The following is a 24,411-nucleotide window of genomic DNA, read 5'->3' as shown; positions in this document are numbered from 1 at the left end:
AAAGATATCGTGCACAGCTGCTTCATAACCTTTACTGTCAGACACGCACATTCAATTGTGATTGTGCCTTTATTAAAGAAAGCTTGTGATGTTCAGTAAAATTTTCAGTAGATGTCCTCTTTAGCATGTTCTCTTATTTTGAAAATTTTCCTACTCGAATAATAATTATTATTCTTGGCCAGATTGCTCTTGCTGGGTGCTTTATTCTTGAAGCTGAGGCTTGCCTTTGGTTTTTTTCTGGTGACTTATGACTGTTAACTCTTAACATTCTTACTGAAAAGGGTATGACTAAAATAGATCATGTTCTCAATGGAGAAAGCACCCTCAAAAGGCCTAAAAGTGACTTCCCGACTCTCAAAGGCTCAGCAGATCCCACCATGCAGACTGTTTTGGTGGAATTAAAGTTATGATAAATGATATACAGTCTTTATTTGAGTCTAGGATGGAAGAAGAGGAGAAAAGGATCAGTAATGCAGAGGTTAGTTCTAATGAGGTTATACAACTTGAAGCAGCTCTTAAACGTCTACAAAAGTATATTGAAAACCTAAAAAATCATAGTATGTGTTATACCCTGCACCTTATTGGATTGCTTGAGGGAGTTGAAGGAGAAACCCCTATTCTCCTTTTACAAAATATGCTAGCTACATTTCTAGCCCTTTCTGTGACCTCTTCACTAAATTTGTAGAGAGTTCATCAAGTAGGCCATAGATCCACCCCCACTTATAGAAAGCCAGGGTCTACATTCGCTTTTGAAGTATTGGAATATACACAACTGCAGATTATTGTGGACAAAGTTTGGGTGTCTAAACGATTGACATGGTTTGGTCATGAAATGTATATTTCATGGAAGAGTTGAAGATATATAACGGCAAGGGCATGATTGTACATAGTGATACACTCAATCTGAAAGCCAACTAGGGCAGTGGCTAAAGATATTATAATATAGATGTAGTCAATCCATGACATTGTATTATGTGGCAGCAAATTTTGTTAAATGAAATTAGTAAAGTGATTTTAGATGTTATTAGGGAGAGGCACCATGACCGAAAAGGTTTCCCTTTTGACTTTTTCACTCATTTTTCTAGTCTATTGTCTCCAACATTATTACAACAATTATCCTTTTTTTTAAATACTGGTATTTTTGGGGGTTTCTTTTCTAAGGCAATGGTAATTATTTTCTCTAAACCGGACAAAGATTGTGAACTTCCTAAAAACTACAGATCTAAATTGCTTATTATTTTGGACTGTAAAAGAATTGCAAAAGTGATGGCTAATAGAATAGACCCCATCCTCTCTAGGTTAGATAAGGCTGGCCAAACAAGCTTTGTTAAAAAATGTGTTTATCTGCCAATTCCAGGTTATTCCTTGACATTTCTAATAGTACATTTAACTCAATTGATAGTTGTGTGGCAATCACTTGAGATGCTGCAAAATAATGTAACCAAGTAAAATGGAACTAATTATGTATGGCTTTAAAATGGTATGGGTTTGGATCTATATGTGTTTCACTTATTAAGCTTCTGTATTCTAATCCCAGAACTTCCATTGTTATGAATGGATGATTTTCTGATTCCTTTCCCTTATTCAGATGGGCAAAGCAAGGGTGCCCCTTGTCACCTATTTTATGTATTCTTCCATTGGAACCTTTTCTTAAATTTGTTGGGCAGAATGATAAGATTTTATTTGTTAGGTATAGAGAAGTTGGGATTAAATTAGCACCTTCATCAATTGACATTCTAATTTTCATGAAAAGCCCTGAATGGCTATATCATGAATTGCTGTGTTTGTTATCTGGTAGAAGAGGTCCTTTGGAGGGTTATCATTATTTATACATTAGTAAATAGTTCTGTTCCATTTTTGCATTTTGGTTATATTTTTGTTTATATTTATGACATTATAATATTTTACGGTGCTGATTTGAGGAGCACTGGCCACAATAAATCATGTATGACTGATTGACTGACTTTGGAGCAGTGATATGAAGAGTGTAGGATGCAGGAGGCCTAGATGCCCCTGAGGCTTGGCTGTTGCATTCTATCAGAAATTAATCATCTACATGTTTTAGGAACCAATTGTTGGAGATGAGTTAGATAATAAATATCGGCAAAGGTAATGTTGGCTCATGTATGTTACTGCATGAACAGTTTGATTGAGGTAGAAAAAGATGTTGCTGGATGTTTGTACAGAAAATACCAAAGGCTGAGCTTGAAATGTGCAGGCCATGTGTAAGGCTTGTGTCCTAGTCGATAAGAAAATCGATAGGGCCGATTTAATCTGTGTCAACAGTCTGGTAAATTACAAACATCTGAAGACAGAAGGTAGTCAACAGGTTCTATGTCATTTCATTGATGGGTCCATGGGTGAAATGTCAAGATGTTTTTTTCTCAGTATTCTTTCCTGAAAAAACTCATCTAAATTGTTTATTTTTGGGAGGTCCCCCCCAGGCCTGAACCCCTATTATTTTTTACCTATTCCCGACCACCCCCTCCACTTATATATACTTTTCCAACCACCCTATATATTTCGATTCCTTTTTTTTCAATAAAATGTACTCTGAAAAAAACTGATTTCAATTTCACCTATTGATGAAACAACACTATACCAGTGAAGATTACCAGGGGAGGAGCACAAAAGAAATATGGCTGACCTTCAGAGACTGCAGCTCATTGAAACGATGTCAGTCATGACACCTACATGGGAATAAAAGTTTTCTATGATATATAGTCTCAGCCCAGGATTTAGGAACTAACTTGAAGAGCTCAGTTGAATCAACTAAGAAATGTAGATGTGGGATTGCTTATTATAAACTGTAAGTGTTTAACTGTGCTTTGCAGCAGCTGTACAACAGGATCCAGTATCTTCTGCTGCACCCGCATGTGTGGAAGCAAAGTGCCTAACTGCATCTTGCAGAACTACTTTTGTGGTTAATGCCAAAAATAATGTATTTTCTAGATATATTAGTACTCTTTTCAAATGTGTCTGTGAATGTGACTTTCTGTATTGGAAAGTGGGGAGGAATCCTTGAAATAGCTTGTTTAATAGTTAAAGACCTCAATCCGATATTACAGAACTCACAGCAGCGCTTAATTAAATGAAATATCCGATTTTCTACAGGAATGATTTAGGAGACTCAACTTTTTACCATTGACAAATGTAACTTCTATTAGAGGAGAAAAATAACTATGTTTGGTAAGGCCACAAATGTCAGCTCAGGCATGTGAACCAGCGTCAAACCTCCTTTTCTTGTGTTCACTATATCTCCAGTGTAGAAGGCAATGGGCCTGATTTTCAAAAGCGTTTGACAATGGCACAATCCCATTGAAACATGCTTTGTAAATTAGGCCCAATGGGTAAACTCGTGATTGTTCAGGCAGCATTAGAATTCTGGAGGAGGTTATAACATTTAGTTTGAACAATGAATAACCTATGGTATGACTTTAATTTGGTCACTATATCAAACATGCCTGGAATACACCTATCAAATATATGTATGCCATGCAAAAAGGTTCCATAAATCGTGTTTATGTACACGGTTTGTCCAAGGTGCTCTTTCGTGAATAGAGGATATCACAGGAAGTGAATGCCCCAAAGCCAATGAACACAATGGTCCTCATTACGCGGTAGGAGGTAGCCATGGTGCTATTAGCACCATGGCTACCCACTTACCGCATTCCGGGTCTGGGTTCCCCAAATAGGGACTTACTGGGTCATTCCAACCTTGGAGGACCCGGTAAATCCCCATTCCGGGAACCATTCAACATTCCCATTCGAGCCCCCGTAGGGATCAATGGGAATGGGGATGGAGCTAATAACGGTAAGGCAATTTGCGGTGCCGTTATTAGCTCTGAAGTTCCTTAACGGGTCCCATCCTTAACACCTGGTCAGACCAGGTATTAAGGAAGGGACCCGCTAAGGGACCTTGTAATAGGGTGGTAAGGGATTACCGGCACTGGTGTCCTTACCGGTGCCGGTAATCTGTTACCACCTACCTCGTAAAAAGGCCTAATGTGTTATTAAATCTTTCACTTCACTGTTTCTGAAAGAACATGCATATTTACTTTGAACTTACCTGGGCCCATATTAAGGCTGCGTGTGCCTCATTTCGGAAACATGTAATCTTCAGCAATGCTGTGTGAATAAGGCGTGGTTTCCTAAAACGCACTTCTCAAAAATTCCCCAAAATGTGTATTTATTTCAGAGAACGCTGTTATATGTTTTCCCTGCTACCAGTTCTATACTCCTTTAGATAAGTTTGCCATCCCAGGCCTATATTCAATGGTTTCCATTCATTTACCCAATGAAGTTTAAAGAGTTAAAGAGAAAATGTTCTTTTTGTTATTATGAGAAACATTTATAATTGTGCAGGTAGAATGTCTATGCCATAGTAGAAGTAGAAACGCATCCCTATTTTACTGTTATCCTAGCTGAGATTGTCGCTGGTTAAATAGGTGTTTGCAGTGACAAACATGTTAAAGGGATCTCAGGCACGATACCCTGCATCAGTGCCTATTGCATACCCTAAGTGCAGTGCTTGACATTAGGGGCCGCTGCTGCTGGCTCTGGGAGTGCCTAAGTGATGCTGCTCCATCGTATCCTCGGCTTCTGTCCGAGCTTTGATTTTCAGGTGAACTTGTTGTATGAAACACGCTGCTGCTTTGGCTAGGTCACGTTTTCTTTGAGGGGCGTTCATTTACTATAGTCCATACCTTAACATTTCTAAATATTTAAACGGAATGCTGATGCATGTTTGTAATGTCTGCGGACAAACTTCTCCAACGTTCACAAAAATGTGTCCACTGCAACATAACAAACTGCCATTGCTCCCACTTTTACCCGTGAATAAAATGTTCACAGCACTTGGACTACTGCACATTTTTGGGAATACTGAGTGTTGAGAGAAACTCCAGGACAATGGAGTGTGCTGTGCTGAATCATTACACTATCATCAAACTGAATTCTGAAAATGAGTGTATGTGTGTGCACGTGCTGGTGTGCATGTGGGTGTGTGTACAATATCCACTTGTGCGCTTCTTTGCCTGTGACAGAATATGAACTGAGTGAGTCCTTTGGCTCAGTGCTGCGTGAGGCATTCTTCTGAGATGCACAATGGCACAGTACGACAGACAAGGACGCACATTCTGTATTTGCACAGAAGTGACACCACAGAAAAGAACACTGACTATGTGCAACAAAGACGCCATGAAATGACACTTTGCGAATCCATGAATGACTGTTAACTCCAGATCGCCTGAAACACTTGCTGAAAGAAAGACAGTCTTCGGTGTTAAACCCACCCAGTGAGCACATTCATAACACTGTATCATGTAAAATCAAGATAAAAAAGCAAACACACATGTTTAGCTGATGTGACATGTTTTGCAGTGCTGTTATTTTTATGCAAATGAGAAAATATTGTTAGTTTTAGTGTTTCTCCTGGGATGGGCGATTTTCTTGTGTCCGAGTGTCAGCCGGAATATCGATAAAAGATTTGGAAATATAAACTCTTAAATTTTCGGAAAAACAATAAAATAGGTGATAACGAGCTTATGTCTGCAGCTGTGATCACCACCTGATTGAAGGAAAATTGACTATTTAATGTAATTGATGTTATCGCCCATCCTTAGATCCCACAATGCAACACAGCAGTATACATTACACAGGGATGGCCTGCTGAAAGACTCGTGTGCTTGGTAGTGAATGGGCTTATACTCGAATGTTTACCTAGCTTGAACAAGCCAAGCTATCATGTGTGCAGCACACATTAGTGTCAGGCTGAATGGTAAAGACTCACAACCTCTGTTTATGTCACTCTCTCTTGCAGAAACCTTTGTCCAGTGTTCTCTAGCCCTCTGGGGGAAAACAAACACATTTAACATTCAGACAGAACAGAGGACAAGCACTGAAAAAAAACACGTTCACTCTTCAAATTGAATGTTAATGCATACTTTAAATAGAGGTCTATATTATGAAAGAGATGCCAACGTGTGCGTGTGATGGATGCGGGTAAGTTTGTGCTGACTTAAATCCAATGGTAATGATTCACAAAGGTTTTTCAATCGGAAAATCCTGTTGAGAAACAATTTGTGAGCCAGGACCAATTTGTTCTTTCCCCACTATATATTTCTGATACGTATGTTCCTGAAAAGCGGCTACAATAAACAGAGGGAATACCTAAACTCTTCTGTAGTCATTTTTGATAATAGGTGGTGCCATCAAAAGGCAGTACAGTGCTATGCTTCGTTCCACTGGAGTCTTTTTTTTAAATAAATAAGGTAAAAAGTACTCTTTAAGGCCCAAAGTGAATATAGTCAGCTGTTGCATTACTGTTACTCGAACCGAATATCCAGATAAAGCACAGGTCTGATACAAACAAAGTTTTCAATGGGAATTTCCCATTGAAATTCCTGTTGTGTATCAGGCCCAGAGCCTTTTACTGTGTGCATTAACTGAACAAAAGAGGATGTGACCAGCTGTGCCTCACAATTACTGTCTCTCATTTGTTTTTAACAAAATTAAGAATGGTTTCCAAAGTAAAGGCTAAAAGCCAAGAAATAAGTCAAAGTTAACGTGGACAAAACTTTTCTATAGTCATAAAATAGGTATGAAGAATTAGAAGTTGGCTATTTGGGTTCAGCAACAGCTACTCTTATAGTGCTGCTGTCAACCTGTCTGGAATTATTAGTAACCCCTGTATTATAAGGACTCAAACTATTGAGCTATGAAATGTCACTACACGTTCAGTATTTGCAAGTTTTAGCAGCTGGCTTTTTTTTTGTTTTAAGAAGGCATAAAGTGTCCAACTAACGAGGTCAATGATCACGTGATGTCTGTGACAACAGAGGTCACAGCACAAAAACTGCAACTTTGTAGTTGCCTCGAAGATTTTGGTCAAATGACTCCTCTGGCCTTGAGCTGGGCTCTTTCTGAAGAGTGAGGGCCTGATTTGCAAAAGCCTTTTTTTTACAATGGTGCAATCCCATTCAAAAGCACTTTGTATCTTCAATTGTGTCAGATAGGAGAAGATGTTTATTTTGGAAATGTAATTAAGCCTTTCAGACCGAGGGAGCCATACCAAAGTTATCACCAAGGTTGTAGGACATCGAGTTCTGAAAGTATATTAGAACTTTCAGTTGTGCAACTAAAAGTAATAATGTTTTTTTTTTATTGTGGAGAAGAATTTTACTTATGATGGTAATCAAATGAACATGGAACTAGTAGAAATACTCTTTAATAATGTTCTACTTAATTGTGGTTGGTCAGTTTGAGGGATAGACCTGCATATTAATGTACAAAGCTGAAGACAATTGTTTCTGTTCCACTTGCCGGCTGCTGATGAATTCGACATGTTTGTAATGAGGTCTACACCAAACATTAGAGACTGCATTTCAAGAATTTGCATAGGCTCATTGCGCTTTGTAATGCACTCCATGTGCTAATAGTTTTTATTACAGCACTGTCACACTGGAGAAGCTGCTTTTGGTTAGTGAAGTTGTTGCTACAATATTTAGTAGCAATGACAAAAGATGTAGGCTCAAGAAGGAGCTGGGCGGTATTCCAGTGGTAAATCTGCTGGAATACCGCCCAATGAAATTATCATTACCGCCACTTGGTCCAGTGGATTTACAGCCGGATTACAAGTGGTGGTGGCGGCGGCGGCGTTAGCCCCCATTTGACCGTTGCAGTAATTCTGACGATTTTGCTGATTTTTCAGCAGAAAGTGGGAGGAGTCACCTCCAGCAGGATGCTGAAGGTAAATCCTCCACTCCAGGGCCAAACTCGTAGCATGGCAGAGCAAGAAAAGCGGCGGTTATTCCGTGACCGCCACTTTTTTCTCACACCACATGCTCGTAATGAGCCCCATAGGGCTCTTAAAACACCAGCTAATTGATTTCGTTTGGTATAACTAGTATAGTGTCAGGACCTGATTTACAACCTTTCTGTAAATCAGGCCCTTAATATGCACTATATTCAAATGATATTTATGAAAAAAATGTCCGACATTTCTGCACGTAGAAGCAAATATGGGACATGTGTAAACAATATTCATCAGTGCACACCAGAGATTTGATCAGAAAACTAATAAATCCCAGGCATGATTGATTTGATGTACAGCAATATCCAATATGAATGTGGAAAGCCAACATGGCCCCATTTTCTGTTCTTTGTTTCTGTGAGTTTTAAACCTATCCTATGAAGAAACAATCGAATGAATGCTATTTTGGCACTGAATCACAAATCGTTTTTCAATACGATTGCACCAATTATTATTATTTTTTTGTTGTGTAAATCAGGGCCATTATCATTTCTATTCTATTTTTGCAAAGTGCTGACAGGGAGTTATCTGTCAATTGCAGGATTTGGTGTGCAGTGCAAAACAGCTCAATACACCAGCACGTTTCTTTGCAATCATTACATTTGTATAAATTACCATAACAGCATTGAACGACATTTAAATGTTGCACGCATTTTAGGAGTTCAGAGTAATGCCTAGCATATTGACAAGTGAAGGCAAACGTGTTTGTGGATGTGCAGTGTGTACTTGTGATCAGGCTGAGTGAGTGAAGGGTGAGTTGGCATCTTGTAGATCGGAGGCATTAGGAAAACACACTCACGCCCAGCCGCCGTAGCAGTTGTGCTGGTAGGAGAGGTTAGAGCGTTGGAAAGTGACACGTGACTAGGGCTAGAAATATTGGTTACATCCTGGGTCTGGCTTGTGATGGAGGACTGTCTCCTCAGAGCCCCCTGAAAGGAAGTGCCACTCTTGAAAGTATTGACTACCTCGATCTGCAATGGAGGAAAGAACGAGACAAGTTGCTGAGGGAATAATGGACATAGTGCAACAACTGACAGGATAAACAAAACACATAAGCACAACTTGGCACTATGAGAGGGAGGAAAAGTGTAATGATTTGACAAACAATCCGTACAATAAGCACCAGGCAAATACATGAACAGCCACAAGTAATGTCAGTGATGCAATGTTCACCTTCACGTTTCTCAATGCATGTATCAAAATCATTTACATTGTTAAGGAGATTTCCTGGTTAAACACTTGATTAAATACACAATTCTACCAATTCAAAGCTCCGTGTTTGACTTGAGATTATTATTTGAGTATATTCGTTACTATACCTACTAGAAAGTGTGACTCCTGTGTGTTTCCCATTTGGGTATTTACCCAAAAATCATCTGTGAATATGTGCGGGTCACAGAGCCAACAATGCAGTGATACGCGCGTATTCGCTGGTACATTGTGTGTGTGCCCACCAACCCCCATGCAGACCTAAACAACACATCTATACTCCCTTTATGCTCCCAATGTGCTCCCCATGGCCTCCCTCTCACCGCCCAGCCTTTCAAAGATAAGCTGAACATGTTACTCCTGTTCCAGTGCAAGAGAGCTGAAAATATGGAAAATATGGAAAATAAGGTAACACGCCCCACTGCACTGAAGTAGTGCCCAGAGTGGAATGGCAGCACTCTGCTCTATCTTGCATGCCATTCATGTGTATACTCATGGGTGAACGCAAACCTTTCCAGGCCAAGATCCTCATTCATACTTTCGGTGGCTCAGCAATTCCCATATCTAATTAGCCAAGAATACATTATGAACAATGCCCATCATATCTTCACTGGGGTGTTGCTAGGTTTGCGCTTGTCGGGACTGGGGGCTAGCTGACCTTTTTGTTTGTAACCCCTGAGCTTCTATCCGCGGCTACAACCAAAATACCCGGGGCTATAGCCCCTTCACCCCACCCTCCCCCAGCACCACCTCTGTATCTTCACCGCCTAACCTTTCATTATGCTTATGAACAGAGTTGTGTTTATTGAATAAGTCCAAAGTACACATGGTCCAATCACATTATGCGTATGTCCAAACCTCTGCTTTTCTGTACCTGTTGCTTTTTGACCCCTATTTTTGATGCTCAGAAGGATCATGACTTTTGCAATTCTTTTGGCAGTATCCAAATATTCAGAGTGAATAAAGTCACTGAACAATGCAGCCTAGCACACTCTAGATCTCTTACATAGGTTGAATATCCAGGGTGTGTAGTGGGCATTAGTTTTCCTGGCTGACTCATTGACCTTCTTCTCAATTGTGGGATGTAACACATGGATCAGTGATTTGGCTTATCAGACAGGGAGGATATTTTAAATTGACAGTCTCATCAATGAGCCTGTTTAAAAATCATGTGTAAGTCTGCAGTAGAAGGAGACTGCAAACTAGACCCATCTGATTTGGAATTCCTGGATTAATAACACGTTCAATAATCTGAGTGATTCTTTGAAAGAGATTAGAAATAAAACATGTAAGGCTAGCTTTAATGTTGTGGATTCAGGAGATTCTTGGGTGATAGTTCCGATGAGATCTTCCTACAATTGGGGATTCCAATCTCATTGGCATAAAATATGACACACTTGTAAAAAGATTCATGAAGCGTGTTACATACATATGGCAAACCTTTCGTTTTTTTACTTCTAGGTGCTGGTCTTCTACTTTATGTGTGTGCTGTCAAATATAAATTTTACAGTTAATCAGGCACACTGATGGTAACACAATGCACAGTTTTCCCTGTGATAGATGTTCACTGCTCACCTTTATCATGTCATTTCCATTCGTTAAGAACATGCCTACTTTTCTCTCAGTATGAAGCAGATGATATTGGTTGAATTTTAAATTTCAGAAATCAAATGAAAGTGAAGGATGGTGCCAAAGCAATAACACTCACAACATGAGACACTAGTAGCAGGCATGTTCTGACACAAAGACACAGGGACACAACCTAGGGAGACAGGTCACAGCATGACAAAACAGTCTGCTCCAATATAACACACAATCTAAGAAAGGTGTCTTGCCTTTGTATAATCCTTAACTAATTAGACATTTTTAAAAATAATGTAGACAGAGCATACCTGTATGAACTATACACATTAAAGAACCAAAGAGCCAGAGGACTTCCTATGGGGAAATAGGATATGTGTACAAGTTCAAATAAAGAAAACAACATTTCCTAAATGTTCAGGTACATCGCTTCGCTCAGGGCCTTACCTAAGGGCCCCGGGGCATTACCTGGGTCGGTAATGCCCCCGCCGCTCGGGTTCTATTGCTTAAATAAAACCCAAAATCCTGCTCTGGTACACGGTTGCCAAAGTTGGGCAAACATGTGTTGTTATGTGGAGTTATTTTATTGTGTGTCCACTACGATAGACATAAGGGCATTGCATCAGATATTGACCTAATGGAGTTGGCATTCTATTGTCCAGAACACATTTATTTGAAATGCTATGAATTATCATTTGTAATGTGCCTTCTCAAAAAAACAAATTGTCTCTAGTGAGAAAGAGATAATTAGACATAATACATTGGCAGATATAGACTCTGTATGTTAAGAAGTTAGATAAACAGATGAGTTTGCATAGCCTTCATTAAAGCCATCAGGTTTTTTATGCATCAGTTTGTCAAGAGAATGTCCTCCCTGTCCTGTAATGATATTTAGCAAATATGTTTAGAAATACATTGTAGAATCAGCTGGAGATGCTAGCTGGCAGATTCCTGGTCTTGCCAAGGAGCAATTGCCCGATATGTTATGCAGACATATGAATACTGAGATAAATAGTTAGGGCGACAGAAAAGAGAATGGTCCGACACACAATAAAACACTAAAATATGGGAGGCAGTGGATAACAAAACGTGAGATTGTATATAGCAATTGAAAACGCTATGTATATATGTATGTCTCAGAGTTGTCTAGAGACTACTCCTCTGATAACTACCAGGAGAATCATACTGTTCTGTGCTTTACAGAGGTAAAATTCCAGGGCTGTCAGCTCAGCTAACATTTTCCTCCTAACATGATTAATGTGGCACATAACATCACCCCTAATTGTGGCATTTAAAGCATCCCACACAGAGTGTTCATCTGCCATATTCCACAATGTCTGAAAAGTAAATTTCTATGGATTTTCCTAAATCCTCTGCAAGGTTCTCATTGCTCAGAATACCAAGCATCATAGTTCACCTGGTTGCCTCCACTGCCTTGCAAGGAGAGTCAACCTTGACCATATATCCCTTTCTCTTGAATTTCAATTGACCGCGTCCTACTGACTAGCATGGCCAAGACCATGATGTGGTCAAGCCTAAAGAGGGAGTCAGGGACTGGTTAGTAGAATGAGTACTCACAAATTCTCTAGATATTGGCTAAATCATGAACATCCAGCAGTCTCCTGAACTCCTTACTAGGTGCCCCGAATGGTTATCTACGATTCGCAGAGTGATAGAGAGAGCTGTTTACAAAGAGAGCAGACCTGTGATACAGGATAATAATGGAGCTCCATGCAGAGTTTCTCCTTCCACTAAGCACTGTGATCAGACACAGTCAGGTATCCCTCAGAGACTGCAACAGAATACCAAGAACAATGTTAAGTGAACTTCTGTTTAGTTTTACATTTAATTAATCTTGCGCCACATTTAGTGCAGCATTCAGAAGGACAGTGGTCATTAACAGCCTGATTCATGGAATTATATGCGTGAAAAATGCAGATTTGTGTGCCTTTCTGCCTGAAAATCCCCATATTTCAAACAGGGATTTTTGGGTCCAACACAATGTACCTCAAGAGTTGATGTCCCGAGGAGGATTCAAAGAAGTGGTAAAGGTTAATAACTGATTGGAGTAAAGATAGCCTGCTTTAGGGGTCCAATCCCTGTTCATTAAAGAGGTGGTTTTTGTCATTCTGACATCACACCCAAAGCACTTTGTGTTAAAGAAGGTGGAGAAGTAAGTTAGGAGTGAGAGGTATAGAGAAACAAGATGGTGGCACCATCCCGCAACTGAACAGAGCTCCCTCTTTCTACACTAACCCGCCCCCTTCCCTTCTCAATAGGATAAAAGGCCCAGCGTTATGAAGCACTGTGGTGTGAGGCCAATTCTTTTATAGATGGATGTTTCCTTCAATGTCTGTTCCCAGGTCAGCTTCCTGCAGAGTGGCTGTCCCAGGAAAAAGGTGTTACCTGCCCTTACAAAGGAACACAGAGACGCAATCCACCCAGGGTTCATTCCTGTGAGTAGGGGCAAGGACCAGTCAGTCTCGTGAGGATTCACATAACCCATCCACAACTGAACTGGGCCTACAGGGCTGACACATGTGTTATAGCAATTTTATGTGGCTTGGATAACTATGGGATTTGCTGGTCACCATTCCCTAAACTCAGGAGTGGATTATATTTACAGTTTAACTTGCCACCAGGACAACATCCATTCAGTTTTGTCATTTTTGGAACAGGGGTGTATACCTTAAATGCAGACCCTTGCTGTCACTGCAGATTTTAAGAAGGCACACGTGTCCTCTGAACCTGCAGTATGCCACTGGTAGAGTAGGTGCTGCATATGAGGATAATGATGCAGCATGACACAGGTACACACTATGCTTTTGGCATGGAGTTTATGAAAGGAGATTTCTGATCAGTAGATTTCCCTTTCAGAGATGGAATTAGATGCATAATTTCACTAATTAATAAAAACCAAAAAAGCAAGTGCTCCTACACCCCTGCCAGATGTTAATTCCTCACAGTCCCTCTCAAAATCTACTGTATCTCATCACACCCCACATTCCCTTCTGTGTGTCTCACAGTCTTCCTTCTGTCTCAGCTTCTTCGAGATTTCCATCCCAGCCTCCTTTTAATATGTTAATAGGGATGGAATCAATCAATTCCTGAACATAAGTGCGATGAATTGAGAAAACAAAAAAAATATGAATTCATATGTTCCTTGTAGCTACAGCTGCTGGGCTTGGTATTGCATTTTAACTAGAGTTATGCTACACAATGCAACTTCACATTTAACGAGTATAGAAACAAATGTTGACTTTTTTGATATTTGTAGAAACTTTGCGCCATCTAGATTTTGACTTAGCTACTCTGGCAAGCTTTAATGTGCCCTGTGAATCATCAGGTAGGAGCTTAAATCAGACTATCCCTCCTTACGAGTTTGCTTGTAAGTCGCCGGTACGACCAGTGGCTCACAGGGAAACTTGCCTTACTGATTCTGCCACCCGATATCCCCAGTGATTTCCGGATATTATGGGTTACGGCAGAATAGTAAGTTCCCATTCCCATGGAGTCCTGTAGGAAGTCATGGGAATGGTATCACTGTAGCACCGGCACCGTTAGTAACAGTGTCGGTGCTACAGTGAATGTCTGCCAGTAGGGGCCTGAACTACTGGCAGGTCAAGCCAGCCAGTGGTTCACTGTCCCTACTGGCAGACTCGGAATAAGCCGGTCCGAGAACAATGCAGGAGCCAGTTATATCAGCCATTTTACCAGAATTGTTCCCGGACTAGCTTACTCGTAATGACCCACATGACCATATTCTTAGCACCTAAAACTCTATTTATAGAATTTTGAACAGATGTAAAATGTTGATATCTTAAGACATGTATTTCAACTTCACAAAGCAGCTAAGGCATCTGATGGTGGTGGTGACTAAGTAGTTCCACATTTAATAAAGTTCCAAAGCTACCAGAATTGACAGGCAAGTGAAGAATTAAATGAACTACTGATTCATTAATGAATGCCTGATCTTGAACATATTCTATAGCTGTTTAGTTGGTCCATCTATCATTTTGAACTACTCAATCTAGCTATATGTTGAATTGGCATCTAGTGGCTTCAATGTACTATTTATTGTGTCGTTTTACTAAAATGTTCATGGGACGCCCATATAAAGTAACATCCCATTCGGCATGTACTGTTCACCTACTGCGCAAGTATGGTGCATGTGAAATGTTGCAGTACCCTCTGGCTTCGACTGTTGCTCTAGGGGTTGACAGGAGATTATTTAGAACCTCTAGCTCCACCTTTGGCACGCATCCTATATGGGACGGCTAAGTCCCACACCGAATTTGGTCCAACTACCACATCACTAACTTTCATATCTAACCAAAGACCCAACACATTTTGGAATTGAATATATGTCCTTGTCCTGCAATGCATTAGGCTCTCTGATGTATATTTGTATCTCGATCTCCAGAGTCTCCAGGACTTCTGGGTGCTTTTGAGGGGGTGACGGGAGCAATATATATATATATATATATATGCAACAAATATCTTAAATCTAAATCCAGCACTTCTACTCTCTATATAAGTATTATAGTATAGAGTATATAGTATTAAGTATAGAGTACGTAAGTGTTAATCAACTGCTGCAGACCTCTAGCAGTTAAATCAAAACAAACATTAAAAAGTAATCTGCATGGGAGAGTTGTGTAAGCTTTTGTTTGCTAAATCTAGGCGAAGCAAACGCTTCCATTTCCAATGACAATCCTATGTCTGACACCTATAGTGTAAACAGACAGCTTGGCATTCCTAGCTCTCTCCCTAGGTACAGGGATAGTTTCTTACAAAGCAAGCTAGTGAAAGCCCCCAAACCCCAAGGGCCTACTTGAGCACACCCCAAGACCATCACGCATCCACAAACCATAAACATCTAGCAGCATGCCTCATCTGGTCTAGATATTCCCTTCCCTAGTTATGCACCCCTGCAATTTCTCTCACACTCACCATTCATGAATCACAGTTAATAAACACACATTCCTACTTCTACAAACAAAATCACTTACCATCATCCCCAATAAATGAGTTTTCATCTTGTATCTAGCGCATTCATCCATTTCCCCTCCCACTCCTTCCTATAAGCAAGCTACGGTCTGGAGAAACCTGAGAGGGGGTCACAATGTGCCACCTCTTGGAGAAGGTCATGCACTGTGAGACCACTCCAGTGGTGATGGAACCAGTATAACTATCATTTGACATAACATACAATAACATAATACTGTGATCACAAAGTTTTCTGAAGTCAGATAATTAACCATGGCCTTTAGGGTCTAGGAAGTGTCCAGGTTTATGTGTTCTTGTGTAAATTCAAGATCACACTGTAAAACAGAGTTCATTAGGACCAGGCAAAATCCTACCTGATGGTCATTTAAAAATATGTATGATTCCTGTACATTTCTATCAACCATGCTCTCTCAGAAGTACTCTCTGATTAATATTAGAGCTGAATTCCTACTGTGTGCTGACAGGATCTTTAGTCTCACGCCATATAGAACAGTGTGGCTCTGTGTGTGTTGCTGCACTGAAAGATACTTCTTAAAAGCAAATTTGGTGAAAAGCCTTTTATTGGCCAGATTAGGCAGGATGTAGTTGTTTCAACTATTTGACCTTAGGGAAATACATTTACTTTATGATGTCAAAGAATGGCCATTTAAATTATAGACTTTAGAGTGAATGACTCTTCTACTTTGATCACATGGAAATAACTATATGTTGAAAGTGGTTAGCTAGCTTTCCCACCAATATAGCACATGTATGTATTATTAACCGATGAATGGAAAACGGAAAAATAATACATCATGAGGATTGATAAAAAACAAAAATCAACTGGTTTTATTTACTTGTGTGACGCTGAGAAGTGCTAACTTTAAATGCCTTTTAGGGAGAAAAAAAAAGCTTTGTAGACATGTATATTATAATATGGAAAGCAACAGAGATATTGAAGAAAATCACCTGCTGAAAAAGAAAACAATTAGTGTAATACTGTACTTGCAAAAGCCTTTAAGTGCACCGGGAGAGTGAAACAAGTCCAAGTAAGTATTGTTTTATTATATTCCTTGTATAATATAAATGTGGATCCATGAGTGATGTTGGCACCTGCTTCTCAGGATTGTCAGCATCAGCTTTTAAACATTCATATGGAGGCCAACTGTGCTTTGCATCTTTTATTGATTTACAGTCAACGCGTGGGTTCATTGCAAGAACAATATGTCATATGCAGTTGTCCCCAGTAAAGGCTCAGTAGCTATCGATATTTTAGAAAAATAAAATGCATACAAAGCAAATTATTGCTAGGATTTCGATAAAATGGTTCAAATATTTCTAAAAAAACAGTGTTGTTTACCACAATGAAATGATACTGAACCTCAACATAATACTGATGTTGGTACCAGGGTGATCCTACGTGTTCACATATAAAAGGTACATTTTTTGTTTACACAAACAAAAAAAAAACACTATATTTGGCACATTGCCCTGGTGGAATGCAGTTGCACAACCTGTTAGGGTTCTCAAAATGGACATAAGCAAACAACTGGAGTCCAGTGAAACCTGCTTCTTAAAACACCAATGGCACGTGGCAAGTGGCATCTGTTGTGACTGAAATTTGAAGTTAAAAACATTCTGCCAGTATGTATTCTACAATCCTGCTAAATGTCAAATTGATAACAGGTGTATAAGAAACGACAATTTAGAGATGAAACTAAACAGACCTTGTATAGAATTAAGCCTAGAGTTCACCATCAGTAAAATGTTACACATTCTTCCATTCCTTTAAAATGTATATCTTCATACTGATGTGCCTGGTTGATGAGGGATTTTGCCTGGTGTAGCAGACTCCCTTAAAGTATCTAAGATGGCAGCCATATTTTGAGATCTTCAAATAACCTGATATCTACATTTCAGTCACAGTCATCAACACAGGTCAATATATTATTTGATCTCAGGGGGGATGGAAAAACCTGTCCATCTTCCTATCAATCATAGTAACAATATATGACCAATTCAGCAGTCGCTGGTCACAGGTTTCACTGTATCTCCAAAGAATGAAAACACATAATAGTCTACCTGTTTATAAACATATACTTCCAATAATGTTACACAATTAAGATGGGTTGTCTGAGGAAGATGAGGAAAAAATAAAACTTTTACCGGATTCCCAAGAGATACTGCACCTGCGGACACAACCAGCCTGGGTTATTGATAAATTATACTTTCCTCACCCTTATTTGAATATAACACATCAGAGCACTGTAGTTGTTATACAACATATGAAGCTTACCTCGATTACAAGTGAGATGCCAAAATCAAGAGGACGTACAGAGACACTTGTGCACAGAGTGAATACTAATCAGAAAGACTGCTTATCTTTATCGTTTACCTGAGCAAGATATACTGAATGGGTGAAATGTAACAGTCCACTTGTATGATTAAAATACACAATTAAGAACACACAAAAATGCTTACAGTGTCTACACATACAAACCAAACACTCCAAAAAGATATTGAAGAACACCATCATTACCAAGTATGCATAATAAATATGCACACAAAAGGAAACTCACCTGCATATACATATAAGGAATTAGAGGCACACCCATATGAACATATAAACAGTATCGTACATAGTGCCAGATGTATGGTTCCTCATAATTGTGAGCATCAGCAGGAACAGCATCTGTTAAAGTGTTATGTGCAAGTGTCTTGCAAAAATAGTCCCCTTTTGTTTGTGCCTTCGTGTGCACTGTTTTCAAGTTGCATGCTAGCAATCAGGTAGTCACTTTTAGAATTGATGTATATTTTCATGTGCATTGGATGTTTTGGTCATATTTCAGAATGTGCCTCCTCTCTCAATTTCTCCTTTACGAAGCTAATATTATAAACCATAAGCAAGCTATTCATGTATACCTACCTATTTGTTCATAAAGCCAACTAGCTCTTATTTTGAAGACAGCTAATACATTGTCTCAATATTTGTTTTAGATATAGAACATCTTTCTTGTGGGTCAGTTTTGCAGTATTAGATGAGACGTTAAAGTTGGAAATGTTACATTGTTCTTACTGGCTGCCATGCCACTTGGAATTGTAACCACTAATCTGTACACAACTCTGAGTGTCATGTTAGCTAAAGGAATATTTTTTTTAGATACGTTTTATCACATTGGAAGTTGTATGAAAGAGCGTTTTAGTTGACTGGGATTTTACTTTCACTTGATGCATATGAATACGAAAGAAATCGCACAAAAATAAACAAAAATGGTTCACAGATGAACACAATCTTTTATGACTTCTTTTCAAGAACTTGTAAAAGGAGGTGGGGGAATTTATGCAACCCTGCACATAAACTCAGGAAACAGCTCTGCGCATAGACGATTTCTAAACAGAATGCACAAAGGGAATATCCCAATTGAAGGACTGATTTCCCCTCAAATACCTCAAAGAGGCTCATTGCAGTTATTCACCATCTCAGTGACTCTCAAACTTTACATGCTATGATTACTCTATCAGAACTTCTATATGATAACCCAGGTACTTGTTTAATTACGATTAAAACACTTATAATTGTTCTTAGTTGCACCTCGTTTCCTTTGGCACGAATTTGTCTAATGAATCTTTCAAATAAAACATACAAATCCTGGTGTCGTCTAGATGATCTGCTACTCTGCATGATTTTCCTCCAATGGATAAATATTGTTTGCAGCCCATTCAATTTCCGTTAAAGCTCTGGAAAAGTACAGTACCAGACTTCTGGAAAAAGCCTGTAGTTAGTCTGCTTCTTAAAATGTGTTCTATCAAACTGGAGGACCCGTAGAATATCTGCTCCAGTTCCTCGCTGCCATATTTTAGACAGCAATTGTAGCACATATTGTTCAGCAACTTCATATTTTATTTATTTATTTTAGTTTATTTGGATTTGTGTTTAGTGCTGGCCCTAATCAGAGGATCATGCAGAGTCATACATGGTCCAATGATTAAATAGGTGGGAGCAGAAAAAAGAAATTACAAGATTTCTTCAGGAAAGGATGGCATGATTAGGATAGGTAGACAACTGATAGCAGTGAAGGAGTGGACGGTTATGTGTGAAGGAACAGTATGTGTAGTATATACCTTCTACTGACATTTCTGGGTCCAGACCAGCCCATAGTTCTGATTTGGTCACTACAACATCATAAAGCAGTAATAGAGGAAATTATTGGTGGGTGGGCCAGGGCTTTGATCCCTTTGGATCTCACTGTGGCATTTGAGACTGTTGGCCACCATATCACAGCCAAAATAGTTTGGGTTTCAAGGCATTGTTGAAGTGTATCAGCTCAGCTCATGTTGAGGTATAGTAGGTAGACATTGGTTCTTTTTACTTTCTCCTCGATTCTGCCTGTAGTACAGGTCTTCCCCATTTTTTGTTTTTGACTATATATATATATATATATATATATATATATATATCATATATATATACACACACACAAACGTTCTGGTAAACTTAATTTGTAAAAGTGACCTTATTGTCTATAACTATGACAATGGCACTCAGATTCTGATACAGTTGTCAGGCAATAGAGATGCCACATCTAGTACAGGACGAGGCTGCTTGCCATCAATTAAAAACTGGGTTGAGTACAATTTCTTAAAGTTAACCCCAAAAAGATGGCAGTGTTTTTACTCAATATTCGACCATCTTTATCCAGTGTGCCCATATAAATTTAAATGTAGTGTGACCACTCAAACAACTGGTCTCCGTCAAAGCAATAGTGCTTCGACCTGAAGTGACTAGAATAGTTACTACTGTTTCAGTCTTAACTTCAGAGTCATTTGTGTTAATGCTTTTGTTTCATCGTGTTTGCAGTTTGGCAATATCATCCGTCTAGGTCTGCTGGCTAAATTAATTTCTGGTCTTCAGAGATCACTGAATGTAGCTGCAAAACGACTGTTGCGCCTATATGACCAAATCTCACCTGAGCATGACTTCACTGGCTCAGACACTGGGTGACCTTAAAGTCAATCAGCCAGATTCTAAAATCTCAAAACTTTACTGGGTGCAAGAGAGGAGACGTGCTAGCACATCTCCTCTCTTGCACCAAAAATGGTGTCAGCCTAATTACTAAAGGGCATCAGAATGAGTGCATCAAAAACGGGACGAACTTTAAAATGCTGAGAAATGAAGGTCCTACCCCGCGTTGCTTCAGAACAGGTGAGATGCAAATCACAGTAGGATCATTTCTGACCATGTCATGATTTTCTTTTGAATTGTGACAGCAGTGGATTAAAAGGCTACTGTCACAGAAGCATTTACATCCCCTATATGGGTCAGTTCACCGAGACAGGCCTTTTAACAGCTCATCTCACTGTATTGCACTATTAAACAAGCACGTGTTTGCTGAGATCTTGTCATAGATTAGAGTGTCCATCACTAATGTATGTAAGGGGGCTGGACAGCACATCTTTGCATTATTTTCCATCCCCTCCTGAAATGCTCAGATTGCCTTTGTGAATAAGGTGGCAAGAGCATTTCTGAAAATATCACAAATGAAACAATCACATTCTCTGTACTCCTTTCATTTCTGCTATTTTGTGAGAGTCAGCCCGATGTGTCTGAGCCATAAGGTGCAGTATGGTCCGGGATCAAAGACTTTACCACAAACAATTGAGCACCTACCAAGTCCTCCCAGAGAATGTTTTTCTCAATCCACATGTACCTTAGTGGTGCTTTGTTTTAAGAGATTAAAATACTGTGGTATTTCTTTTGCTGTTTTGGTCCCAACATGTGGAATAGTCTGCCTGAATCCTTAAGATTTGGACAAAAAACATCTACCATTTTGGAGGAAACTTAAAACTTTAATTTTCAGAGCATAGTGTGTTACCCCACAACACTGTGTATTACCGTGGTGGTTTGTTGATCATTATCTATGGTCTGTTCAAGAAGTTGCGGTTCGGTAGTTCCTACTGGTAAATGATTGCACTCAATACCATTCCCAAACATTAAAAAATGTACATAAATAAATAACAGAACAAACATGTAAAATATTATTACATGGCAAACAATGTCTTTGTTAGAGATCAGAGAGCGTGCCAATATTTCCAGATCTTAAACAGCCCTGCATGATAATTTGCTTGAACAACAAGGAACATGTGCTGAATAATTAGATATTGGCACTTTTTTTCACACGTTTTTTTTAATGTCATTTAGTCATCTGTGGATCATGCTATGTTTGCCATTTTGTGAATTTGCTTTCATTAGTGCACATTTGTGAAATATGCATACGTTTGAATCGTTCTGATATTTATATTTCTTGTAATGTATATTTTAAAGTCACCTCTAGATAAACCCCTAAGACAGTGGCCACCCCAGTAAAAAATGTGGGGTTGACATAATGCATTTCCCTATGTCCTCCTTCATATTTCATCCTAATTGTCATTAACCGATTTATACGGTTATTACGTGGAGCAAAACCAGCAATGGTTTGTTTTAAGTGACCAATTCTGGAATATTATTTACTGTGATAGGTCAATTGTTATCACAGCAGCAGCCTTCTAGGTTTGCAAAGAGGCACTGAAGTTGATACAGGGTGAAACCTGAGTCCTGTGGAAGGCGAACATTTTTATAGAGTTGAAAGGAAATATATACCATATATTTTACGATTTTAGTGATGTTTCTTTTTTAATGAATGTAACATAATAACTGTAAAATGTATGCTTTGTCTTATTGTGTGGTGATATTTGTAGTGAATGGAATCTGATGATTGTATACATGCATGCAATTATTTTATGAGGATCTATGTGCTTAAGGTATGCACAATAAATAAAAACATTTTAAAAAGAAATGAAAAATAAATGATTTCTTGGTAAGGGAAAACCAGAGCCAAGGAACCATATTTTATATGCTGTGCTGCTTTTCCTTTGTTTTTCAAATTGTCGTTGCACATTCAAAATTATACTGGGACAGGCAACAAAGTCAGAGCTGATCTAACCTTGACAGTCAAGCAAGGGGCCCAAAGAGTGTATACGTGGTTTGCTGAGATGTACTTATCATATATACACATTTGTATTTTAATGGAATGCAAATATTCATTGGCCATTTTTAATTTATCACATAAAGAAAATGCAATAGCCACATCTAATATATTCTTCAACACTAATGGAGAGCAAACCATTTGAAAAATGGACCTATGATCGATCGATCACCGAGCCAGCATCCTTACACCTGTTGTAGCATACCTGAGTTTGTATTCTGTTGAGCCCTCGGAACCACAGGATCTGTCCACGCCGCAGCTCTCTCTCTGCATGGTCAATCTCCTCATTGTCTTCATTTCGCTCTTCATCCATGGTTTCCTCTCTCTGGGTGAGTTGCCCAGCTGACTTTAAAAATTTGAGTCTGCTGGTCGGTATGGTAGCAATAACCTTAAGTACAAATAAAGGGGTGTATTATCTTACAAAACAGCAAGGCTTACTCGCTATGGAGCGTTTTACATTTTCAAACCAAAATGACTGCATTTTGCAACATGATCACTTTGATGTTGTACTGCCCAATTTAAAACGTTTTGACCCAGTTTCCACAGCTGACAGTGGACAGGCTATGTTTAGAACAAGGTTGAAATGAATGCCTAGCTATGTGGATCTTACTTCATTGTGCAAGTTTTTGGCTACCCCCATTCCGGTTGGCCTCCAGGTACAATGGTCTGCATGGAGAATGCAAAACATTCTGCCATATGTATGCTTGCTTTTACGGGTCTATTTTTTGATTAGACATTAAAAAAGTAAGATCAGTGGTTATACATATGCTTAGTCATCATTATTTTCCGAAAGAGTATAACTACAATATGGACCATTACACGCAGAGTAACACAGAGCTTTGTATAGAACAGGGATGTTATATCCACGAATGCCCATTGTTGCTGAGGTACACTCAGGTTTTTATGTAGTGATATACAGAATGAAAATGTTGGTACTATGTGGCCAGAGTGGGAGGTGGGAGACTATCAAGGGAATGGGGATAGGGCAAATGAGAAGTAGCAGGTCTCATGCAGATAGGCAGTGTGCTTCGGAAAGTAAGAGCAACAGGCCTGTCTCCTAGTCTTAATCAAAGAGTAAATTGGAGTAAGCAGATTCATGACATTGATATGATATGGCATTTATAAAGCACCTGTACACAAGTGTTTTTAGGTGCAACAGGACAAGGGGGGGAAACAGAGGGAAGACAAACAACAGTCTTACTAGTCACTGTGTCATTCAGATCACGCAAGCGCGGGAAGGGGATAGGGAGAAGTGCCAAAAGTGGTGGGGGTGGAGAAGTGCAGGTAGTCAGAAAGTGCAGCGAGCCAGTGGCTCATACCAGGTAAAGGAAAGTGCAGCCAATGAGTGCCTCTTAAGTGCAGAGAGAGGGGACTGTAGGGTTACAGATACAGACAACATGTGCTGTGGGAGGCAGGTGGCAGTGTAAAGTAGGTGCAGCTGGACATGCGCGGACCTGGGCCCAAGTTCAGGGGGTGGCCAGGTGACCAGTTTGTGAAGAAAGAGAGAAAGCAGAGGCGAAGAGGAAGGTCTTGAGTTGCTTCCGGAACCAAAGGTGGTTCTGCTCAAGTTTGAGAGAGGCAGGGAGGCTGCTCCAGAGGGAGTCCTAGCCGAAGAAAGATCTGCCCCCAGCTCTCTGCTTGGAAAAGTGACTGACCCTCAGAGAGTTGGAGGTGGATATGGAGAGAGCTCTAGAAGAGAGGTGTTTAGGAACAGAACGTTGGAGGTAGTGAAACCCAAGGCCACAGAAAGCAATGTGGATGATGCAAAGGGTTTTGAACTTGATCATCGCTGTCACT

At 39.5% G+C, this 24,411-nt stretch overlaps 1 protein-coding gene across 17 annotated transcripts in view; it reads right to left on the bottom strand.

Annotated features, from left to right (window-relative positions):
* The window catches only part of ATP2B2 (ATPase plasma membrane Ca2+ transporting 2), a 2,164,916-nt gene that overhangs the window by 26,692 nt on the left and 2,113,813 nt on the right, over window positions 1–24,411 (bottom strand). For 11 of the 17 annotated variants that reach the window (XM_069643898.1, XM_069643899.1, XM_069643897.1 and 8 more), the window contains one exon: window positions 22,820–23,002. In XM_069643898.1, coding sequence (XP_069499999.1) covers window positions 22,820–23,002 — 183 coding nt within the window. Of the gene's footprint in view, window positions 1–5,794; window positions 5,850–8,612; window positions 8,785–17,739; window positions 17,782–22,819; window positions 23,003–24,411 lie in introns of those variants that run through there. The other 6 variants (XM_069643906.1, XM_069643910.1, XM_069643911.1 and 3 more) reach the window with 4 other exon arrangements.

The sequence above is a fragment of the Ambystoma mexicanum genome, chromosome 2p, assembly GCF_040938575.1.
Source record: "Ambystoma mexicanum isolate Mex_15411 chromosome 2p, UKY_AmexF1_1, whole genome shotgun sequence".
Taxonomy (NCBI): domain Eukaryota; kingdom Metazoa; phylum Chordata; class Amphibia; order Caudata; family Ambystomatidae; genus Ambystoma; species Ambystoma mexicanum.
This window is presented reverse-complemented; position numbering and strand designations above follow the sequence as displayed.